The sequence below is a fragment of the Mobula hypostoma genome, chromosome 4 (assembly GCF_963921235.1).
Source record: "Mobula hypostoma chromosome 4, sMobHyp1.1, whole genome shotgun sequence".
NCBI classification, from domain to species: Eukaryota; Metazoa; Chordata; class Chondrichthyes; order Myliobatiformes; family Myliobatidae; genus Mobula; species Mobula hypostoma.
The window spans coordinates 190,436,403-190,461,661 of record NC_086100.1 but is presented as its reverse complement, the minus strand read 5'-3'; the positions used below and the strand labels follow the sequence as shown (position 1 = coordinate 190,461,661).

The 25,259-nt window shown below is 43.9% G+C and overlaps 1 protein-coding gene across 2 annotated transcripts in view; it reads right to left on the bottom strand.

The window, feature by feature from the left end:
• Nucleotides 1-25,259, bottom strand: part of LOC134345844 (dedicator of cytokinesis protein 2-like) — a 1,258,793-nt gene that overhangs the window by 1,032,167 nt on the left and 201,367 nt on the right. For both annotated transcript variants that reach the window (XM_063047144.1, XM_063047146.1), the window contains 3 exons: nt 18,694-18,842; nt 16,420-16,555; nt 11,600-11,754 (listed from right to left, as the gene is read on the bottom strand). In XM_063047144.1, the coding sequence (XP_062903214.1) occupies nt 11,600-11,754; nt 16,420-16,555; nt 18,694-18,842 (440 nt within the window). The remainder of the gene's footprint in view (nt 1-11,599; nt 11,755-16,419; nt 16,556-18,693; nt 18,843-25,259) is intronic.

Here is a 25,259-nt window from a genome sequence, read left to right as displayed (position 1 = left end):
TGCTTCACTCCGTGATGAGCTCAAAATCTTTTATGCACACTTTGAAAGGGCAAATAAACCTACATCTGTGTGACTCCCTGCAGCATCTGGTGACCCTGTGATCTCTGTCTCAGAGGCCGACATCAGAACATCTTTCAAGAGGGTGAATCCTCACAAGGCATCCGGCCCTGAGAGTGTACCTGGAAAGGCACTGAAAACCTGTGCCAACCAACTGGCGGGAGTGTTCAAGGACATCTTCAATCTCTCATCGTTGCAACTGGAAGTTCCTAACTGCTTCAAAGGGGTGACAATCATACCAGTGCTCAAGAAGAGCAGGGTGAACTGCCTCAATGACTCCTCCAGTTGCACTCATATCTACAGTGATGAAGTGCTTTGAGAGGCTGGTCATGGCCAGAATCAACTCCTGCCTGAGCAAGCACCTTAACCCACTGCAATTTGCCTATTGTCACAATAGGTCAAGAGCAGATGCAATCTCATTGGTTCTCCATTTGACCTTGGGTTACCCGGACAGTAAGAACATCTACATTAGGCTGCTGTTTATTGATTACAGCTCGGCATTCAACACAATCATACCCTCTGTTCTAATCAACAAGCTTCTAAAACTTTGCAACTGGATCCTTAACTTCCTCACCAGGAGATCACAGTAAGTGCAGATTGGAAATAATATCTCCATGTCACTGGCATTTAACACAGGTGCACCTCAAGGATGTGAGCTTAGCCCACTGCTCTACTCTCTCTACACCTATGACTGAAATACCATCTATAACATTGCTGACAACACAACTATTGTCAGAATTTCAGATCATGACAAGGATGTGTACAAGAGTAAGACAGACCAGCTGGTTGAGTGGTGTCGCAACAACCTTGCATTCAACATTAGTAAGACCAAGGAATTGATTCTGGACTTCAGGAAAGGGAAGTTGTGGGAACACACACCCATCTTCATCGAGGGATTAGCAATAGAAAGGGTGAGCATTTTCAGTTCCTGGGTGTTAACATGTCTGACAATCTCCTCTGGGCCCCATATATTGATGCAACTACAAATAAGATACAACAACGGCTATAGTTAATTCAGAGTTTGAGGAGACTTAGTTGTCACCAAAGACTCTCTCAAATTTCCATACGTGGAGAGCATTCTAACTGGTTGCATCACCATGAGGCATGGAGGGGACACTGCAGAGGATTGGAAAAATCTGCAGAGTTGTAAACTCAGCCAGCTCCATCGTGGGCACTAGCCTTCCCAGCATCAAGGATATCTTCAGAAAGCAATGCTTCAAGAAGGTGGCATCCATCGTTAAAGGACCCCTATCACCCAGAACATGCCCTCTTCTTACTGCTACCATCAAAGAAGAGGTAGAGAAGCTTGAAGCCACAGACTTGATGTTCCAGGAACAGCTTCTTCCTGTCTGCCATCAGATTTCTTAATGCACAATGAACCCATGAACACTAACGCATGATTTTATTTTTATCTTATAGTAATTCATCTCTTTTTAATTATTATGTATTACAATGTACTGCTTGTGCAAAACAGCTAATCTACTGACATATGCTGGTGATATTAAACCTAATTCTGATTCTGATTCATAAAGAACTGGTCAGAAATCACTGACACTTTCCAATATCCATTGCTCAGATCAAAGGTCTAGAATATGAATTTTAATTGTGGCATCAATATTCCATTGTTGTTTTTCTTTGGATATATTCAATTTTGAAGGCAATTAATTCAGGAAAGATAAATTCTTGGCATCTCAAGAAACATTGTTGGGTAAATGAGTATCACATTGGATTTGTTAGAAAGAAATTATTTTACTAACTTGAACAAGTTCATTGGTGAAGGCAATAATATGATTACGTCTTGTGAACATACGTTGAGCGAGTCCAGGAGCAAAGATGAATGAGAGGCGACTTGATAGATGTGTACGACATGATAAGAGGTATAGAATGAATGAATCAGAATCCGGTTTATTATCACCAGCATCTGTCATGAAATTGGTTAACTTAGCAGCAGCCAGATAATGCAATACATTATAACATAGAATAAATAAATAAATTACAGTACATGTATATTGAATAGATTAAAAGTAGTACAAAAACAGAAATTATACATGTTTTTAAAAAATGGGGTAGTGTTCATGGATTCAATGTCCATTTAAGAATTCCATAGCAGAGGGGAAGAAGCTGTTCCTGAAGTGCTGAGTGTGTGCCTTCAGGCTTCTGTACCTCTTACCAGACGGTAACAGTGAGAAGAGGGCATGCCCTGGGTGATGGGGGTCCTTAATAATGGACGTTGCCTTTCTAAGACACTGCTCCTTCAAGATGTCTTGGATACTATGGAGACTAGTACCCAAGATGGAGATGACTAATTTTACAACTTTCTGTAGCTTCTTTCGGACTTGTGTAGTTGTCCCCCACCCCACCGCATACCAGAAAGTGATGCAGCCTGTCAGGATAAATAGTCAAAGACTCCTTCACAGGGTAAAAATGGCTTTTGCAAGGGAACATAATTTTAAGGCGATTGGAGGAAAATATAGGGGGGATGTCAGAGGTCAGAGAGTGGTGAGTGCAAGGAACACTCTGCCATGGGTGGGAATCCAGTTTAAGTTTCCAGTTTAATTATCATTCAACCATACCTGAAAGTAGCCAAACAAAACAGTGTTCCTCCAGGCCAGGGAATTAAACACATTGTCACAAAGAGGAAAAAATACAGCCCCAAGTCCCTGAATTGTTCTGATCCAGCTTGTCTTCCACCGAGCAAAACTTGGAGGGCAGCACCAAGAGAAGACTGGTCGCTGACCTCCACGCAGAGTGTGACCAATCTACAACCTCTCTTTGCCTTCTGTGGGCAAGCAAGTTCTGGATGTCTTATGAGGATAGGCTGAGTGAGCTGGGAGTTTTCTCTTTGAAGTAAAGGAGGATGAGAAATCAATTGATAGGGGTGTACAAGATAAGAGGCATAGACTGAGTGGATAACCAGAAGATTCTTTTCAGGGTGCAAATGAAAGGGGCATTATTTTCAGCTGATTGACAGAAAGCATGGGTGGGGTGTCAAAGTTAATTTTTTTACACAGAGTAATGGGTGAATTGAACACCCTGCCAGGGGTGATGGTAGAAGCAGATACATATGAGACATTGAAGAAACTTAGATAGGCACATGAATGAAAGAAAAATAGACAGTAATGTAGGAAGGAGAGTTAGATTGGTCTTAGAATAGGTTAAAAGGTCAGCACAACACCATGGGCCAAAGGGCCTGTCCTGTGCTCTCCTGTTTTGTGTTCTAAGGGCTAACCAGAAAATAGTTTACAGAGCAACACACACAAAATGCTGGAGGAACTCAGCAGGCCAGGCAGCATCTATGGAAAAGAGTAAAAAGTCGATGTGGTCTTGGCGTGAAAACATTGTTTATTCATTTCCATAGGTGCTGCCTGGCCTGCTGAGTTCCTCCAGCATTTTGTGTGTGTTCCAGCATCTGCAGATTTTTTTGTGTTTGCAATAGTTTTTTTTTACAGCTTTTATTTTCATTGGGTAACAAATAGTATCCTCACAAAGTGGCGATGCCTTCCCAGAGAATATCTAAGAGGTATAATTTTTTCCAAGAGATAAAATTATCAGTACCTTTATAATAGAACATAGAAACTTACAGCACATTATAGGCCCTTTAGCTCACAATGCTGTGTCAACCACGTAACCTACTCTAGAAACTGCCTAGAATTTCCCTCGCGCACAGCTCTCTATTTTTCTAAGTCCCATGTACTACAGGCTCTTAAAAGACCCCATTGTATTCAGTTTCACCACCGCTGCAGGCAGTACATTCCATGCACCCACTACTCTCTTTGTGAAAAACTTACCCCTGACATCCCCTCTGTACCTATTTCCCAGCACCTTAAAACGATGCTCCTTTGTGCAAGCTATTTCAGCCCCAGGAAAAAGCACCTGGCTATCCACACAATCAATGCTGTTCATCGCTTTATACACCTAATAATCTCCTGGAATAAATCATAATCAGGCAAATTATGCCCGCATAGATCACTGCTCTAGTTGTAACCTTGACTTCCTCGGTTAGCAGTTCAGTACTAACTTAAGTAAGTCTCCACACTTCCAAGTTCCAAACTAAAGTCCTCTTTATATATATATTGTTAAACCAGCATCTGATCACCTCCAGTAGAGAAAAAGGAAGCATAAAATTGACAGTGACAAATGGGAGATATTCTGAATTGCATTAGGGTTCAGCTTGCTGTAATTACTGCTCCAAATTGCAGTTGGTACCGATCTTGTTTTATTGCAATATCTTGAAGATCGTTTCACTAAACATTTCTCAATTTTATTTTTCCATTCCTGTTTTTCACAGATGTTTAATCAGAATCTTAAAACAAAAAGGAAAAAAAAATGCTTTCCTCAAATGTAACCGAACTTCACATGTTTAATTTCACACCAGCTCCAAAACCTGCTTGTGTGCACAACACCAGCTTCAGTGCACCCACTGGTCAAAGGGTGACATTTGGAAACTTGCAGAAGTACAAATGGACAGAGGCAAGAATTAGCTGAGCTGACCTTTGGACAGTGCAAGGAAATGACGTTTGTTCTTTAATAAATCACTACTGATGCAGAGGAAAAAATACACAACGGAAGCCTTTTGACGTCTGGCATGCTCCTGAAACCTTCTCCTGGGCCAGCATTGAGGAGGTCACCCACCTCTGCCTCATTGTCACTCATCACAGACAAGAAAAGGAGAAGACAAGCAACATCTAGCAATTAGGTGAACAAGTAGAAGTCCAAAGTTACTGGCTCAGTCTCTCGGTCAATTAAAATACTAGTTTTATTAGCTTCATTTGTCACATGTACATCAAAACATCAAAATAGGTGGTGACACAAGAGACTCTACAGATGCCGGAAATCCAGAGAAACACACACACAAAATGCAGGAACTCAGCAAGTCAGGCAGCGTCAATGGGGTAGAATAAACAGTCAACATTTTGGGGTGAGGACCTTCGTCAGCACTGGAAAGGAAGGGGGAAGATGCCAGAATAAGAAGGGGGCAGAGGGGAAAAGTACAAGCTGGCAGATGATAGGTGAAGCCAGCTGAAGAGGAAGGTGGGAGAGTATGGGATGGGCGATGAAGCAATGATAGGTGGAAAAGGTTAAGGGCTGAAGTAGAAGGAATTTGACGGAAGAGGATGGACCATTGGAGAAAGGGATGGAGGAAGGGTGGTTTAATAGGCAGGTGAGGAGAAGGGAAGAGGTAAAATGGGAGCTAGCACAGGGAACAGAAAAAGAGAGAAGCGGAGGGGGCGAAATTACCCAAAGTTAGAGAATTTGATGTTCATCCCATACGTTTGGAGGCTACCCACACGGAATAGGAGATGTTGTTCCTGCAACTTAAGAGTGACCTCATCGTGGCAGTATAGAAGGCCATGGACTGACACAATGTCATGGAAGTACAGAAAGGAATTAAAATGGTTGACCATTGAGAAATCCTAAGCGACATACACGAAATGTTGGAGGAGCTCAGCAAGTCTGGCAGCATCCACAGAAATGAACAAACCATTGACGGTTCGGGCCAAGATACCTCTTCAGGATTGGAATGAAAGGAGGTAGACACCAGAATAAAAAGGTGGTGGGGTGGGGGGAAAAGAAGTAGAGCTGGAAGGTGATAGGAGGGTGGGAAAGGTAATGGGCTGGAGAAAGGAAACAGGCAACAGTTGGCGATGATAGGCAAGTGAGAAGAGGTAGGAGGCAAGAGTGAGGAACAGAAGAAGATAGGAAGGGGAGGGATCTTTTTTAACTGGAAGGAGAGATCAATATTCATGCCATCAGGTTGGACACTACACAGACGGAATATAAAGCGTTGCACCTCCAGCCTGACATGGACCAACATGTCATACTAGATCTAGTACTAGGTAATGAACTGGGTCAGGTCACAGATCTCTCAGTGGATGAGCATCTGGGGGACAGTGACCACTGCTCCCTGGCCTTTAGCATTATCATGGAAAAGGATATAATTAGAGAGGATAGGAAAATTTTTAATTGGGGAAGGGCAAATGATGAGGCTATAAGGCTAGAATCTGCGGGTGTGAATTGGGATGATGTTTTTGCAGGGAAATGTACTATGGACATGTGGTCGATGTTTAGAGATCTCTTGCAGGATGTTAGGGATAAATTTGTTTCTGAATTGAAACCAAATGCGCAAAGCATATTTAACTATCGGGTTAGAGACCTGCTTAAGACGTTTCGAATCAAAAGGAAGAGAGGAACCTAAAATAGAACCAAGTGTATAACCCTGAACAGATTGTAATTCCAATGCTACCCATTTAGGAATAGATAGTATGTCCCGGTCAAGTAACCAAAATTTCATATGTCGAATATTAATAGCCCAATAATAAAATCTAAAGTTAGGTAATGCTAAACCTCCATCTCTCTTAGCTTTCTGTAAATGTATTTTACCCAGTCTCGGATTCTTGTTCTGCCAAATAAATGAAGAAATTTTAGAGTCAACTTTATCAAAAAAAGATTTAGGAACGAAAATTGGTAATGCCTGAAACACATATAAAAATTTTGGCAAAAAAAACATCTTAACTGCATTAATACGACCAATCAAAGTTAAATATAAGGGAAACCATTTAGATGAAAGTTGAGTAATATGGTCTATTAATGGTAAAAAGTTAGTCTTAAATAAATCTTTATGTTTACAAGTAATTTTAATCCCAAGATATGAAAAGTAATTATTAATCAATTTAAATGGAAATTTCTAATATAAGGGAAGATGTTTATTAATCGGAAAAAGTTCACTCTTACTAAGATTTAATTTATAACCTGAGAAAAGACCAAATTGTGCTAATAACTCTAAAACAGCAGGAATGGATCTCTCAGGATTAGAAATATATAAAAGTAAATCATCAGCATAGAGTGATAATTTATGGGACTTTAATCCCCGAGTTATCCCAGTAATATTTAAAGATTCTCGAATAGCAATTGCAAGAGGTTCTAATGCAATATCAAATAATAGGGGACTAAGAGGACAGCCTTGTCGAGTACCACGAAAGAGAGGAAAAAAAGTTTGGCCAGGTGGATTCAGAATCGGCTTGCCTGCAGAAGGCAGAGGGTGGTGGTGGTGGGAGTACATTCAGATTGGAGGATTGTGACTAGTGGTGTCCCACAAGGATCTGTTCTGGGACCTCTACTTTTCGTGATTTTTATTAACGACCTGGATGTGGGGGTAGAAGGGTGGGTTGGCAAGTTTGCAGATGACACAAAGGTTGGTGGTGTTGTAGATAGTGTAGAGGATTGTCGAAGATTGCAGAGAGACATTGATAGGATGCAGAAGTGGGCTGAGAAGTGGCAGATGGAGTTCAACACAGAGAAGTGTGAGGTGGTACACTTTGGAAGGACAAACTCCAAGGCAAAATACAAAGTAAATGGCAGGCTACTTGGTAGTGTGGAGGAGCAGAGGGATCTCGGGGTACATGTCCACAGATCGCTGAAAGTTGCTTCACAGGTGGATTGGGTAGTTAAGAAAGCTTATGGGGTGTTAGCTTTCATAAGTCGAGGGATAGAGTTTAAGAGTCGCGATGTAATGATGCAGCTCTATAAAACTCTGGTTAGGTCACACTTGGAGTACTGTGTCCAGTTCTGGTTACCTCACCATAGGAAGGATGTGGAAGCATTGGAAAGGGTACAGAGGAGATTTATCAGGATGCTGCCTGGTTTAGAGAGTATGCATTATGATCAGAGATTAAGGGAGCTAGGGCTTTACTCTTTGGAGAGGAGGAGGATGAGAGGAGACATGATAGAGGTGTACAAGATAATAAGAGGAATAGATAGAGTGGATAGCCAGCGCCTCTTCCCCAGGGCACCACTGCTCAATACAAGAAGACATGGCTTTAAGGTAAGGGGTGGGAAGTTCAAGGGGGATATTAGAGGAAGGTTTTTTACTCAGAGAGTGGTTGGTGCGTGGAATGTACTGCCTGAGTCAGTGGTGGAGGCAGATACACTAGTGAAGTTTAAGAGACTACTAGACAGGTATGTGGAGGAATTTAAGGTGGGCGGGGGGGTTATATGGGAGGCAGGTTTTGAGAGTCGGCACAACATTGTGGGCCGAAGGGCCTGTAATGTGCTGTAATGTTCTATGTTGTATGTCAGAAGGGAAATGGGAATCGGAATTAAAATGTTTGGCCACTGGGAAGTTTCATTTTCAGGGGATGAAGAGGAGGTGCTTGATGAAGCGGTCCCCCAATTTACAATGGGTCTTACTGAGAAATCCTGCCTGTTGCCTCCTAGTTTTAAGCTGTGGAGAGTACTGGGGTGGTTTGGAGAGAACAAAGGGAACATCTGTGAAAGAGCAAGAATATGGTGAAATGCTGTTTATGAAGGCTCTGGTTCACAGGTTAAAGAGCAGAATTACCAACAAAAAACAAACAAAGATGTGCAGAAGCCTTGACAACTCACTGGTTTTACAGATTTTATATGCACTTTCGTTTCCTCTCTGCTTTTAATAATCCATCAACCAGGTGGCTTCGCAAAAAGGACGTCATCATAGCAACAACAACTTCATTCTTTCAGAGATATTTCCATTGTTGTATCCAACCTTTTGCTACGTTCCACACAACTTAATACATTTACTTCCGTTAAGATGGCGACGCGCAACCAAAGGTGTTTTTTGTTGTTTTTATATGTCTTTTTTTACAATTGCAAGAGAACGACAGGCATTGAGAACATCTCATGTTGCAGGTCTCCTTCGTCAGTGAGCTGCTCGTTGGTGGAAGAGCTGGAGGAGCTAGACTGGGTGCAGACCACGTTGCTGCCTGCTACTCAAAGACAGTGGAGTCGGTGTGCAACGGTGGTGTGGAATCTAACAGCGAGTCACAGAGAAGTACAGCATTGAAACAGGCCCTTCAGCCCATCTAGTCCATGCTGAAACTATTTAATCGACCTGCACCAGGAACATAGCCCTCCAGTCCCCTATCATCCATTTATCTGCCCAATCTACGACACTTGTGTTAAAATATACACAGTTCAGCACACTGTGCTCACGTTTTTGATTCCAGACTTTGTCTGAGCCCTTACATCCGTTTCCACAACCTCTCCACTAACTGTTCTAGCACTCTGGTTCCCATCCCCCTGCAACTCTAGTTTAAATTCCACGGTGCAGTATTAACAAACATTTTCACAGGGATATTAGTACCCCTCTAGTTCAGGTGCAAACTGTTCCTCTTGTACAGGTCCCACCTTCCCTGGAAGAGAGGCCAATGATCCAAAAATCTTATGCCCTCCCTCCTACACCAATTCCTTAGCCACATGTTAAACAGTATAATCTTCTTAGTTCTGGCCTCACTAGCATGTGGTACAGGTAGCAATTGAGAGCACAGAGGTCCTGCCCTTTAACTTAGCACCTAACTCCCTGAACTCCCTTTGCAGAACCTCGTAACTCATCCTACCCATGTCATTGGTACCTGCATGGACAACCACAGCTTCTGGCTGTTCACCCTTCCATTTAAGAATATAGAGGACTCAGTCCAGGATGTCCCAGACCCTGGCACCCGGGAAGCAACATACCACCCAGGAATCTTGTTTCTCACCCACAGAACCTCCTCTCCATTCCCCTAACTAATAAATCCCTTATCACCACAGCTCGCTTTTTCTACTCTGTGTCTTTCTGCATCACAGAGACCTCACTGCTGTGACGTTCCTCTGCAAGGTCATCCCCACAACAGTAACCAACATGATATACTTGCTGCTGAGGGGGATGACCGCAGTGGCTCCTTCACCCCTTCTCCCTTCCTGACCGGTACCCACTTTCCTGTGTCCTGCACCTCGGGTGTAACTACCTCTCTAAATGACCCTTCAGCCCCCCTGAATGATCTGGAGTTCACCCAGTTCCATCTCCAACTCCTCAAACGTACGCACTTCTCACAGTTGTGGTCGTCAGGGACACTACAGGTCTCTCTGTATTTCCACATCCTTCAAGAGAAGCATTCCACTATCTTGCCTGGCATCTCTACTATTCTAAATGATCAAATGTGAAAAAGGTGGTTGGGGGGGCGGGAAGGATTCTCTACATCTTTTATTTTATTTTGCCTTCTCTGACTGAAGCCCCTCTTTGCTGAAGGCTCAAAGAAGAGCTGAAGCTTCAAAATCTCCGCTCTAACTCTGTCCACTCATACAATGGCCACTCCGCCTGCCCCTGCCTTCCTTTAATTTGTTCTTGATAATGAATCTCAAACAGCAACTGGTCACTGGTCAAAGCTCCAAAAAACTGCCCCGAGTTGCTGCCTTTTACACTCAGTCACTAATCCCGAGTGAAATTCCTTCCTCTCAAGCTCCTGATCTCCCAATTGGTCGCTGGCCAAAGCTGGTCCAGGAGTGATTGACTTGGACAGTTTAGTTGTGATCACATGACCCTGTTGGACAAAGGTAATGCAAAATACTGCAGGTCCGGTTCACTGATTTATTTGCAAGACTGACGGGGATAGAGCTGCGTGGCCTTTGAACTAAGGGTGTCAAAGGTTCAAGATGGTTTACTGTCATTCTTCAGTACATGAGTGTAAGGAAGAATGAAATGATTATTACTCCTGTCTGATGCAGCATAAATACACAATAAACATAAAGAACACTATGAAAATAAAAAATATATATAAAAACAATCTTTTAGGACACAAGGTGCAAGTAATTGTATATACATTGTCTGATTATATTAACATAAAGTGACACTAGGTAATGTGTATGTTGTGGTGGTAGTGGGGGGGGGGTGTGGTGGGGTAGGTTCAAGAGGTGTTGATCAGCCTGACAGCTTGGGGGAAGTAACACTTTGAGGCTTGTGGTGTGGTGTGTCTTCCTTAATGAAAATGGAACAAATAGTCCATAAGCAGGGTGGGTGGGATCCTTTATGATATCGCTAGCCTTTTATCCTGCACCTTTCTGTATACATGTCCTTGATGGTGGGAAGTTGAGTATCAGTGATGCGCTGGGAAGTTTTAACTATCAGCTGTAGAGCCGTCCCATCCGCCACAGTGCAGTTTCCATACCACACAGTGATGGAGCACGTTAGGATGCTCTCAAATCCGCATTTGTAGAAGGTCAGGTATTGATGTGCATAGCCCTTCCGTCTCCTCAGAAAGATGATGCATCCCAGAGGGTACAGTGCAAAAGTCTTATGCACATGGAAAACAATTCTGTAAAGCAAAGGTGCTTTCAAAACTAATGAAATGAAAAGCTTCTAATTATCAAAGACTTTACTACAGAGAGCAGTAAACAGTAAAAAAAACTAAATCAAATCAATATTTGGTGTGAGCACCCTTTGCCTTTTAAACAGCATCATTTCTTTTAGGTACACTATCGTGCAGTTTTATAAGAAAATCAGCTGGTAGGTTGTTCCAAGCATCTTGGAGAACTTGCCACAGTTCTTCTACAGACTTTGGCTGTCTCACTTGCTTCTGTCTCTCCAGGTAATCCCAGCCAGCCTCGATGATATTGAGGTCAGGGCTTTTTTAAAGTCATTCCATCTGAAACCATATAAAAAACCTCGGGTGCCAAACACTTTTGCACCGTACTGCAGGTAAAATGGCCATATCCAGAGGAACGAGAGAAGAACCAAAGTGTGAATACTCACCTGATTATCCTCTGCTCATTGGGGTCATAAAGCGACATGAAGAGTTCGGCCTCTTCCCCGATTTTACAGACGAAGTTGCGGACCCAGATGAAAAGGCTGTGTGTGGGTGATGAAGAAAACCGAGCAAATCTGCTGCACTCGTTCTGGTTCTGAAACTGTCCAAGAGTGGGAATGAAAGCGTCTGAGATTAGCATCTTTTGCATGGTATCAACTACCCGCCCTCCTTAAAACAGCAGTCAATAATTTATTCTCTGCGAACAAGCCTCCCCTCTGTGGACACTGTCCATCCCACGGCAGTTAGTGCCATCACTTTGTAGTACCACCGATTTTGGGGTTCGATTCCCACTGTCGTCTGTAATGGGGTTTCCTCCAGCTGCTCTGCTTTCCTGGGCATCCCAAAAACACACTGTTATGGTTATGGCTAGTTACTAGTGGACATGCTATGTTGGCACTGGACGTGCAGCAATACTTGCAGATCACCTCTTGCAAAATCCTCTATGATTTGATTAGACACATGACACCGCATAATCCGATGTTTTGATGTACGTGACAAATAAAGCACACGAGCCTCTGCACGCACCACATTATTCTCCACAAATTCTGCCATCTTCAATGGGATCCTACCACCGAACACATTTTTATCTCCACCCCCATTTTTCTCTTTCGGCAGGAATCAAGAGGGAAAATAAGTCAACCGTGTAGGAATGGAGAGGCAGACTAGATGGGCCAAATGCCCTACCTCTGCTACTACATAAGACCATAAGACTTTAAGGTCATAAGATATAGGAGCAGAATTAGGCCACTTGGCCCACTTAGTCTGCTCCGCTATTTCATCATGGCTGGTCTAATTTAACTATCAGCCCTTATTTCTTGCCTTCTCCCCGTATCCCTTCATGCCCAAGCCAATCAAGAACCTATCAAACTCTGCTTTAAATATACCTTAAAAACTTGGCCCTCACAGCTGCATGTGGCAAAGAATTCCACAGATTCACCGCTCTCTGGCTAAATAAATCCCTCCTCATCAAGGGTTCTAAAAGGATGCCCCTCTATTCTGAGGCTCTGTCCTCTGCTCTTCAAATCTCCCACTATAGGAAATATCCTCTCCACATCCACTCTATCAAGGCCTTTCACCATTCGATAGGTTTCAATGAGGTCACCCCTCATTGTTCTGAGTTCTAATGAATACAGAGCCAGAGCCATCAAACGCTCTTCATCCTGGAATCATTTTCGTGAATCTCCTTTGAACCCTCTCCAGTTTCAGCATATCCTTTCTAAGATACAATAGGGTCTTTTAAGAAACTTTTAGATAGGTACACGAATCTGAGAAAAATAGAAGGTTATGCGGTAGGGAAATTCTAGGCAGTTTCTAGAGTAGGTTACATGGTCAGCACAACATTGTGGGCCAAAGGGCCTGTAATGTGCTGTAGATTTCTATGTTCTATGGTCTAAGAAAAGGGGACCAAACTTGCTCCATGTGAGGCCTCATCAGTGCTTTATAAAGTTTCAACATTACATCCTTGATTACGGTTTTCTCACCACAAACTCAACCTGCAAATTAACCTTTAGGGAATCCTGCACAAAGACGGCCAAGTCCTTTTGCACCTCTATTTTTTGTTTTCTCCATTTGGAAAATAGTCAACCTTTTCATTTCTTCTACAAAGTGCATGACCATACACTTCCCAGCACTGTATTCCATCTGCCATATCTATTCCAAAAGTCCTAATCTGTCTAAGTCCTTCTGTAACCCCTACGCCTCCACCTATTTTCATATCATCTGCAAACTTTGCAACGAAGCCACCAATTCCATCATCCAAATCATTGACATACAACATAAAAAGAACTGGCCCCAACAGACCCTTGTATAACAACACTAGTCACCAGCAGTTAGCCAGAAAAGGCTCCCTTTATTCCCACACTTTGTCTCTGCCAATCAGCCGCTGCTATATCCATGCTAGAATCTTTCCTCTAATACCGTGGGCTTGTAGCTTGTTAAGCAACCTTATGTATGGGACCTTGTCAAAGGCCTTCTGAAAATCTAAGTACAGAATAGCAACCAATTCTCCTTTCTCTCTATCCTGCTTGTTATTTCCTCAAGGAATTCCAACAGATTTGTCAAACAAGATTTTTCCTTGAAGAAACCATGCTGACTCCAGCCTATTTTATCATGTGCCTCCAAACATCCTGAAACCACATCTTTAACAGTCAACTCCAACATGTTCCCAACCACTAAGGTTAGACTAATTGGCCTATCATTTCTTTTCTTCTGCCTTCTCTCCTTTCTTGAAAAGTGGAGTGACATTTGCAATTTTCCAATCTTCCAGAACCATTCCAGAACCTAGTGATCATTACCAATGCCTCCACAATCTCGGCAGCCACCTCTTTCAGAACTCTGGGGTGTACACCATCTGGTCCAGGTGACTTATCTACTTTCAGACCTTTCAGTTTCTTAACAATCTTCTCTCTATTTATGGTAATTTCACATACCTCATGCCCCCTGACACCTGGAACTTCCACTATACTGCTAGTGTCTTCCACAGTGAAGACTGATGCAAAATAATTTTTATAGATGCACCGTAGAAAGCATTCTTCTAGGGTGCATCACAACCTGGTCTGGAAGTTGTCCTGTCCAAGACCGGAAGAAGTTGCAGAAGATCGTGAACACGGCGCAGCACATCACACAAACCAATCTTCCGTCCGTGGACTCACTTCACACTGCACGCTGTTGGAGCAGTGCTGCCAGGATAATCAAGGACACGATCCACCCAGCCAACTCACTGGCTCCTTAACCCCTTTCCCCTTCCTGACTCACCCAGTTTCCTAAGTCATGGACCTTGGGTGTAACTTCCTCTGTATCTGTCCTATCTATCACCCCTTCAGCCCCCCGAATGATCCGGAATTCATCCAGTTCCATAACTCCTTAACGTGGATTGTTAGAAGCTGCAGCTAGATGCGCTTCTCACAGTTGTAGTCATCAGGGACACTGGTGGTCTCCCCACCTCCCCACGTCCCGCAAGAGGGGCATTTCGCTATCTTGCCTGTCATCCCTAATGTCCCTAGCTGAGCAGATGCAGAGAGAATGAAAAAACTTGAGCTTTTCTTTCCTTTGCTTCGTCTGAGAGAAGCCTCTCTTCACAGAAGCCTGGAAAAGCTAAAGCCTCAAGATCACCACTCTGTCTATACCCAGTCAGACCTCTGTTGCAATAATGGTCACTGCACTTGCCCCTGCATTCCTTTAACTTGCTCTTACCGATCAATTTCAGATGCTGACTGGTCGCTGGTCAAACTCTGTTTTGTTGCCATGACCTGCTGCTGCCTTTTATCCTCGGGCAGTGGACCTGATTGAAGTCCTTTCCTCTTCAAACTTCCGATGTCTGGATTGGCCACTGGTCAAAGCTCTATTATGCTATGGTTTTATGTTCTGTGTTTTATGTTCTAAACCATGTTTTTTGCCCATTCATTACCACTGACTATGGGACCTGAGGTACTTGAAAACTATCTGCTGTTTGCATCTAGGAAAAGGAAAGTACCAAAAACTTGCTTAAAGGTTGCAAAGCTCATTATTACAATGTGGTGAATGGCAAATACAGGAGTGGATCTACTGTTCAATGGGCCAGTATTTCTCTACAGAAAAAAAACTATTTAAACTTTAACATAATTATACCACACTTCTTTCAAAAACAAGTTTCTTTAATAACCAGCTGCAGCAGGTTACATCACTGAAATTTTCCAGTGTGAATAGAGGCTTATATCATGATCAGAGGCATAGACAGACAGCTGGTATCTTTCTCCCAGGGTCAAAATGTCCAATACTGCAGGGCATGCATTTAAGGTGAAAGGGGGGGAAGTTCAAAGTAAACGTAGGCAGCTTGCTTTTTTCTCTCAAAATAATAGGTGCCTGGAATGTGCTACCAGGGTTGGTGGTGCAGGCAGAATCCACAGAGGTTTTTAAAAGGTTCTTAGATGAGCAGAGAATGATGAGATATGTACATTGTGTAAGCAGAAGGGACTAATTTAGTTGGCATTTAACTACTGGTTTAATTAGCTAGACATAATAAAGATAAAAGAAAGGATATGAGGATATCTTATGAGGAAACGTTCTGCAAGGTTGGGATATTCTCTTTGGAGCAGAGGAGTGTGAGAGGTCATTAGATAGAGGTGTACAAGATGATAAGAGGCATAGATTGAGCGGACAGCTAAAGGGTCTTTCCCAGGGCAGAAATGGCTAATATGAGGGGGCATAATTTTAAGGTGATTGCAGAAACTCATACATGGGATGACAGAGGTAAGTTTTTTTTTTATATACACGGAGTGCTGGGGGTGTGGAACACCCATCCAGAGTTGGTGATGGGAACATGTACATTATGGGCATTTAACAGACTCATAGATAGGCACATAGACGATAGAAAAATTGAGGGATATGTGGGAGGGAAAGCTTAGATTGATCTTAGAGTAGGTGAAAAAGACAGCACAACATTATAGGCCGAAGGGCCTGTACTGTGCAGTTCGATTCTATGCTCTATATAGCAAATTGTGGCCTGAATGGCCTGTTCCCATGCTGTACTGTTCTGTGCTCTAACAAAGACACAGTACTGTCATACCTGAGAAGTATTTTGAGAATGATACCTCCCTGCATTTAGCTTCAACTCTAAGACCTTCTACAGAATTTAGGACCGTGCACTTGGGTGATAAATACTCTCAGACATCAAATCCCAATTCCAAGTTGAGTATCCCGATCAGTCATGGAGCACAAGATGGCTGCCAGCATGCCCACTCCTTCCAAGCACCACAGGAAGGGGGAAGTTGTTCCACTGGCCTCTTACCGTCTCCTCCCGGATCCTCTCTGTGATGTGCTGCGCTGCCCGCTTGTGTGCTTGAAAGAGGCTGATGACACTTGTGTGGTCGGGATCGAGGATGTTGCCGTTCTCGTCTCGAACAACGAGATCCAGTTCCAGCATTCTGCAACAGGAGGAGGGAGACATTCATTTAGGGGTGAACTGGCAAAGCACTTGGAAATACACAGCAGGCCAAGCAGCGTCTGTGGGTAGGAACTGTCAATGTCACTGACATTGGTGTCTCCATTTCAGTGAGCAACACGCAAAATGCTGGAGGAACTCAGCTGGTCAGGCAGCATCTGTGGAGAAAAATGAACAGTAGTGTCAATTCAATTCAAGTTCAATTGTCATTCAACCATACATGAATACCTATGTGTGTACTGTCGTGTCATTACTAGATACATGACCCACTGCCTCTAGAAGGTAATATCCACCATCAAAGATGCACGACCATCTGCACCATGCCATCTTATCGCAGCTACCATTGGGAAGGAGATACAGAAGGCTGAAGTCTCAAACCAGCAGCTACCTCCAGTCAACATCCCTTATTCTGGCATTTTACCCTTTCCTTTCCAGTCCTGAAGAAGGGTCTCTGCCCGAAACGTCGACTCTTTATTCATTTCTACAGATGCTACCTGACCTGCTGAGCTTCTCCAGAATTTTGGGTGTGTTGCCCTGGCTTCCCAGAATCTGTAGAATTTCTAGTGTTTATAACTTGTCTATAATGCAGCGTCCAGGCTGGGGTCTGTGCTGCCTCCGCTCCTCTTCATCACCCCCTGCCCCCAACACCCCAGTGTTCGCTTGGCAGAAGACAAGCTCTGCTGTGGTCGTCTGCAGATTTCGGCAGAGTTGGATGCTTCAAGTTTGGACTCTTTTATTGAGTGGCTGTATCTTTCTATTTTATATGTGCTATGTGTGCTTTGTGCTGTGTGTGACTGTTGGTGCTGTGTTTTGCAACTTGACCCCAGAGTAACGTTGTTTCGTTTGGCTATACTGTATTCATGAGAATTCATGTATGGTTGAATGACAATTAAACTTGAATTGAATTGAACTTCCCTTAGTTCTTCAACTAACCTGTACAAGCCCAAACACTAACTCAGTACAGCAACACTATCAACTCTTTGCACGCCAATGTATTTGCTATTTTTGCTATAATTGTAGCCTTTCTTGTATCATTTTAGAACACCAACATAGAATAGTATAGCACAGGAACAGGCCCTACGGCCTACAGTGTTGTGCCGAATGAGTTAGAGTCAAATACCCAACTAATCCCTCTGCCTACACAACATCTATCTCCTTTCAATACCTGTGCATTAAGTGTTTAGACAGGCACATGAATGAGAGGAAAATGCAGAGCTATGTCGGAAGGAAGGGTTAGATAGATCACAGCGTAGGTTAAAAGTTTGGCACAACTTGATGGGCCAAAGGGCCTGTACTGTGCTGTAATGCAATGGACATGGAGAGGATGTTTCCCATAGTGGGCAAGTCTAGAACCAGAGGTTAAAAGGTCGGCACAACATCGCGGGCCGAATGGCCTGTACTGTTTGATGTCTATGCATCTGTCGTATTTGTCTCCAGCATTACCCCTGGCAGCACGTTCTAGTCACCCACTACTCTCTGTGTTAACTAAAACTTACCCTGTACATCTCCTTTGAACTTAATCCCCTCTCACTTTAAATGCAAGTTCTCTGTCATTAGATATTTTGACCCGGGGGGAAAAGATAAAGGCAGTCTTAAGGATGTCCATTTAGAACAGAGATGAAGAGAGATTTCTTTAGCCCAGGGGTCCCCAACCTTTTTTATGCAATGAATTTCTACCATTAACTGAAGGGTCTGTGGACCCCAGGCTGGCAACCCCTGCTTTAACCAGAAGATGGGGAATCCTTTGAACTCATTGCCACAGACAACTGTGGAGGCCAAATCACTGGGTGTACTTACAGCAAGGGTTGATAGGTTGTTGATCAATATATGCATCAAAGGCAGGAGAATGGAGTTAAGAGGGATAATAATTTAGTCATGATCAAACGGCAGGGCAGACTAGATGATCTGAATGGGCAAATTCAGCTGCTGTGTCTTATGGTCTTATCGTCTATCTGTGCCTCTCATAATCTTATAAAGCTCGACCAGGTCTCTCCTTAGACTCTGCACCTCCACAGAGAATGTCCCAGGATGGTCAGCCACAAAGGACCACGTTCTGAAGTTGAATTCAATCCACTCTAAAGCTGCGTGCAAGACACAAAACAACAGGGACTTCAAACATACTTGTTCCCAACGTCTATTTTGGTGGTGACCTCCTGTTTCAGGTCTTTCAGCTCGTCTTGTGGCAATGTCCCCGAGAGAAGCTGAGATCTCTTTTCTATCAAGTTGCACATCATCGAGGTAACCTGTCGAAACTTGTTCACCTGAGCAGTCTGAAATAAGTCAAAAAGAGAAAAATATATAATGTTACCTTTGAGAATTTAGATTTTGATCGCCAGTATATTTAAGGTGCAGTTATACACTTGGAGACCACCTTATTTGATAAACCTGTATACCTGACCATTAATGCAAATATCTAATCAGCCAATCACGTGACAGCAACTCAATGCATAAAAGCATGGTGAAGAGGTTCAGTTGTTGTTCAGACCAAACATCAGAATGGGGAAGAAATGTGATCTAGGGGGTCTTTCACCGTGGAATGATTGTTGCTGCTGTTTTGAGTATCTCACTGGAATTTTCACGCACAACAGTCCCTGGAGTTTACAGAGAATGGTGTGAAAAACAAAAACATCCAGTGGGCAGTAGTTCTGTGAGTGGAAAAACACCTGGTTAATGAGAGAGGAGAATGGTCTGTAATGGCCGCCTACCCCTTATGGTTCAAGCTGATAGCAAGATAACAGTAACTCAAATAGGTGCACGTTACCACAGTGGTGTGCTTAAAAGCATCTTGGAACACACAACACATCGAACCTTGAAGCAGAAGAACATGAACATACGTTCATGACCGTGGCCTCTTTACCAGATATCTAATAAAGTGGCCACTGGGTGTAGGAAGCTAGAAAATGTGCCTGAAGGGCCTGCTTTTACACAGAATTTACTCTGTGATTACACCCTGAAGAGAAATACAACAAATGTTCTGCTGGAAGAGGTCCGCAGGTTGAGCAGTATTTGAGGTGAAAAGCAATTGTCAAAGCCCTGCATCGGGACACAGAATACTGGCAATTCCTTTCCTCCTACAGATGCTGCTCAAACCCCTCAGTTCTTTCAGCAGATTGTGTGCTGCTTCACATTCCAACATCGGTGGTCCTTGGTATCTTCTGAGGAGAAGTGCAGTGTTCACTTCATTCTAAATCGTATTGTGTGGCCAATGCCAGGGATAGGTATCTAATCTGTACTTCCACCAAGTAATATGACCGGAATCAAAGGACTCCATTGGCCAGGGTCAACCATGGATATTGTGTGCTCGCTGTCTAAATACGCAAGTCTGGGCAGAACAATATGGAGAGCGAGCTGTTAATCTGACTGGAATAGAAACAGAAAATGCTACAGATGAACTGGTCAGGCAGCAAAGAGACACAGTGCTAACATTTCAGGTTGAAGACACGTTGCCAGAAAAATCATCGGCGAGTCGCGGAGGTCAATGCCTAGTGTTCAAGGATCAGCAGGTCGTGAGGTCAACCCTGAGCATCAAGGCCCGAGTGTTGAAAGGGAAGACCGGATGTGGAGGCCTGTTAGCCAGAGACCAAGGCTGTGAATCTCTGCAAGTCCACTGGGGAAGACAAAGGTCCAATGTCTGCGAGTACGAGTCGGAGTCGGAGTCGGAGTCGGAGTCCACTGGAGGCTGAAGGCAGCCTGTCCTGGGGCTGGAGGACTACACGTGTGCGTGGGTGGGAGGGAGGAACGGGGCTTCTTTTACTGTTTGTAGATTTTTTTGCTGTTGTGTTCTACGTAGTTCTGCTGAACATTGTGGGCATGATATATTGGTGCGTGAAAGCGAGGCGACACTTGTGGGCTCTCCCCAGCACACCCTTGGCTGTGTTGGTTGCTTACACAAATGACACACTTCTCTGTGTGTTTCTATGTAAACGTGTTAAATAAATGTTGTTAGAATAGTACAGCACAGTACAGGCCCTTCAGCCCACAATGTTGTGCCGACCCTCAAAACCTGCCTCCCATATACCCCCCCCACCTTAAATTCCTCCATATACCTGTCTAGTAGTCTCTTAAACTTCACTAGTGTATCTGCCTCCACCACTGACTCAGGTAGTGCATTCCACGCACCAACCACTCTCTGAGTAAAAAAACCGTCCTCTAATATCCCCCTTGAACTTCCCACCCCTTACCTTAAAGCCATGTTCTCTTGTATTGAGCAGTGGTGCCCTGGGGAAGAGGCGCTGGCTGTCCACTCTATCTATTCCTCTTATTATCTTGTACACCTCTATCATGTCTCCTCTCATCCTCCTTCTCTCCAAAGAGTAAAGCCCTAGCTCCCTTAATCTCTGATCATAATGCATACTCTCTAAACCAGGCAGCATCCTGGTGAATCTCCTCTGTACCCTTTCCAATGCTTCCACATCCTTCCTACAGTGAGGCGACCAGAACTGGACACAGTACTCCAAGTGTGGCCTAACCAGACTTTATAGAGCTGCATCATTACATTGCGACTCTTAAACTCTATACCTCGACTTACAAAAGCTAACACCCCATAAGCTTTCTTAACTACCCTATCTACCTGTACGGCAACTTTCCGTGATCTGTGGACAAGTACTCCCCGATCCCTCTGCTCCTCCACACTACCAAGTAACCTGCCATTTACTTTGTACTCTGCCTTGGAGTTTGTCCTTCCAAAGTGTACCACCTCACACTTCTCCGTGTTGAACCCCATCTGCCAGTTCTCAGCCCACTTCTGCATCCTGTCAATGTCTCTCTGCAATCTTCAACAATCTTCTACACTATCTACAACACACAAACTTTGTGTCATCTGCAAACTTGCCAACCCACCCTTCTACCCCCACATCCAGGTCATTAATAAAAATCACAAAGAGTAGAGGTCCCAGAACAGATCCTTGTGGGACACCACTAGTCACAACCCTCCAATCTGAATGTACTCCCTCCACCATGACCCTCTGCCTTCTGCAGGCAAGCCAATTCTGAATCCACCTGGCCAAACTTCCCTGGATCCCATGCCTTCTGATTTTCTGAATAAGCCTACCGTGTGGAACCTTGTCAAATGCCTTACTAAATTCCATATAGATCACACCCACTGCACTACCCTCATCTATATGCCTGGTCACCTCCTCAAAGAACTCTATCAGGCTTGTTAGATATGATCTGCCCTTCACAAAGCCATGTTGACTGTCCCTGATCAGACCATGATTCTCTAAATGCCCAGAGATCCTATCTCTAAGAATCTTTTCCAACAGCTTTCCCACCACAGACATAAGGCTCACTGGTCTATAATTACCCGGACTATCCCTACTACCTTTTTTGAACAAATGGACAACATTCACCTCCCTCCAATCCTCCCGTGGACAATGAGGACATAAAGATCCTAGCCAGAGGCTCAGCAATCTCTTCCCTCGCCTCGTGGAGCTGCCTGGGGAATATTCCGTCAGGCCCCGGGGACTTAACCGTCCTAATGCATTTTAACAACTCCAACACCTCTTCTCCCTTAATATCAACATGCTCCAGAACATCAACCTCACTCATATTGTCCTCACCATCATCAAGTTCCCTGTTATTGGTGAATAGTAAAGAGAAGTATTCATTGAGGGCCTCACTCACTTCCACAGCCTCCAGGCACATCTTCCCACCTTTATCTCTAATCGGTCCTACCTCCACTCCTGTCATCCTTTTTTTCTTCACATAATTGAAGAATGCCTTGGGGTTTTCCTTCACCCTACTCGCCAAGGCCTTCTCATGCCCCCTTCTTGTTCTCCTCAGTCCCTTCTTAAAATCCTTTCTTGCTACCCTACATTCCTCAATAGACCCATCTTGAATCCTGATTTTGTATATTGGACCTTGGTCTTTATGAAGGAGGTGTGAGACTATGGAACTGACTTCCACAGGGAGTGGTTACTACAATCAGAGAGGAGATACAGGAGACTGAAGATCCACACTCAACAATTTGGGAACAGTTTCTTCCCCTCCGCCATCAGATTTCTGAATAGCCATTGAACCATGAGCATGGCCCCATTTCTCTTTTGCACTACCTATTTTCTGATTATGTAACATAGTAACGTGTTCCGCACTGCTGCCACAAAACAACACATTTTACCACTTCTGCCAGTGACAGCAAACCTGATCCTGATTCTAATTCACAGCCAGGTGTGGCAGCAGCTTTGCCCAAGGCCGCAAGAAACTGCAGAGCGCTGTAGGCACAGCTCAGGACATGACGGAATCCACTCTTTTCTGCATTGACGGTCTACTCTTCCCGCTGCCATGGGAAAGCAGGCAACATAATCCAGGACCTCTTCAACCCCAGTCATTCCTTTCCTAGCTCCCCTTGCATCATATAGAAAATACTAAAGCCTGAAAGCACAGGCTTAAGGATGTTTTCGACCCCTCTGTTATAAGACTATTGAACTGGCCTCTTGTATTATAAGATTGAGCTTTGACCTCAGGATCTAGCTCATTGTGGCCTTGCATGTGGTTCCTCTGCATATACAGTAATAACAAATTTTGTATTCAGTATTCCTTTTTAGCACCTCAGGGTGTTGTGTATAAATCTGAGTGGATGCCATGCTTCAAGGAAGCTTTGCTCTGTATCTTCATACATGTGACAATATCTAATGATCCAGTTTCCATAATACTATGAAACTCTCAATGTCAAAGGCAAAGTAAATTTAGTATCAAGTGACAAGTGAGGTTTATTGTCATTTAACTACACACATGTATACAATGTATACAGAAATGAGACACCGTTTCTTTGAACGAGGTTGAAAAACATAACACACTTATGGATATCGTGTGTGAGGGTAAGGATAAAATCTGCAGATGAATCGCACACAAATAAAGGCATCCGTTAGTCTTGTGAGACCATGGATCTGCGCCTGGAAAGTCTTCACTCTCCAGGGTGCAGGTCTGGGCAAAATTGTATGGAAGACCGGCAGTTGTCCATGCTGCAAGTCTCCCCTCTCCACAATACCGATGTTGTCCAAGGGAAGGGCATTGGGACCCATATGGCTTGGCACCGGTGTTGTCGGAGAGCAATGTGTGATTAAGTGCCTTGCTCAAGGGCACAACACGTTGCCTCGGTTGGGGCTCGAATTCACAACCTTCAGGTCGCTAATCCAGTGCCTTAACCACTTGGCCACGTGCCCACAAATAACAAATTAAAGTGCACTAATATTAAATATCATAACGAACAGAACGGATTAACCAGTGACACTTCAAATACAAGGTGGCCAGGAGTTCAGGGGCCCAGTGGCCTGAGGGAAGAAACTGTTTCCCATCCTGAACGTTCTTGTTTTTATGTATCGGAGTCTCCTGCCTGATGCTAGAAAGTCAAAGAGGGTGCTGGATGGATGGGTGGGATACTTAATAATACTTAGGGGCCTGTGTATGCAGCACTCCTGATAGATGTCCCTGATGGTTGGTAGGGAGATCCCTATGATCCTCTCAGCTATTCTCACCATCCTTTGTAGGGACTTCTGGTCTGATGCTCAGCTGCTTCCATACCAGATGGAGATGCAACTTGTCAGGATGCTCTTGATGGTGCTGCTGTAAAACGCTGTTAAGATGGGTGGTGGAAGCCTTGCTTGCCTCATTCTTCTTAGGTGGTGGAAGTGCTGCTGTACCTTTTTGCTCAGGGAGATGATATTAAGGGGCCAGGTGAGGTCACCTGTGATGTGACCTCCCAGGAACTTGGTGCACTTAACTCTCTCCACAGGGGAGCCATGTATTCGCAGAGAAGAATGGTTTGTCTGCATCTTCCTGAACTCCACAATGATTTCCTTTGTCTTCTTCACATTCAGGCCTAGGTTGTACTTCTCACAACAATCCACCAGCCGCTCCACTTCCTCTCTATACTCCGTCTTGTCATTGTTCTTGATAAGGTGGATCATCGCTGTGTCATCTGCAAACTTGATAATACGTTTTGAGCTGGATCCTGTGACACAGCCATGCGTCAGCAGAGTGAACCTTGGGGAGCACTAGTGCTCAACGTAATGGGACGAGAGACGTTGCTGCCCACTCGGAAAAACTGTGGCCTTACTGTTAAGAACGTATATGTACGTATATGTCATTATACGCTACCTTGAGATTCATTTCTTTGCAGAGATTTAGAAGAAAATGAAGCAATTCAATAGAATTTTAAGAAAACTGCACATAAAGACTGACAAACAGCTAATAAGGCAAACTGTGCAGACAAGTATATAATTCTCTCACCAGGGCTCGTACACAAGCTTGGCTCGTTAGCTAACAGTCATGTGACTCAGCGATAAGCAGGCCACCTTCTATAAGCAACACACATCCAGGGTTGGTATGATTTGGGTTAAACCAAACAGGAACATTGGAATGCTTCAGGGAGGGTCATGAATTGTAGTGAATGCTGTGTAAATACTGCCCCACGCAGAGTTGTTGTTTGCCAGAGAAATAACAGATCGTACATCAGCATAAAATTACAGAGGAAATATATTTACCAGTATATCTACTTAGCAATCAGTTAACAGAAAAAGAGAAGAAAAATAAAAGGGCCCATTGCAGTTAAACCAGTCCAAATGCGCTCGTTTCTGAAGTAGTCAGGTTGCTTCACTTGATTAGTCACACACTGAACCCATGATCTGCCTCCAGCCACAGCTCAAACTTCCCTCGAAGACCATTTCAAACGAACTGGCTAACTCGAGAAT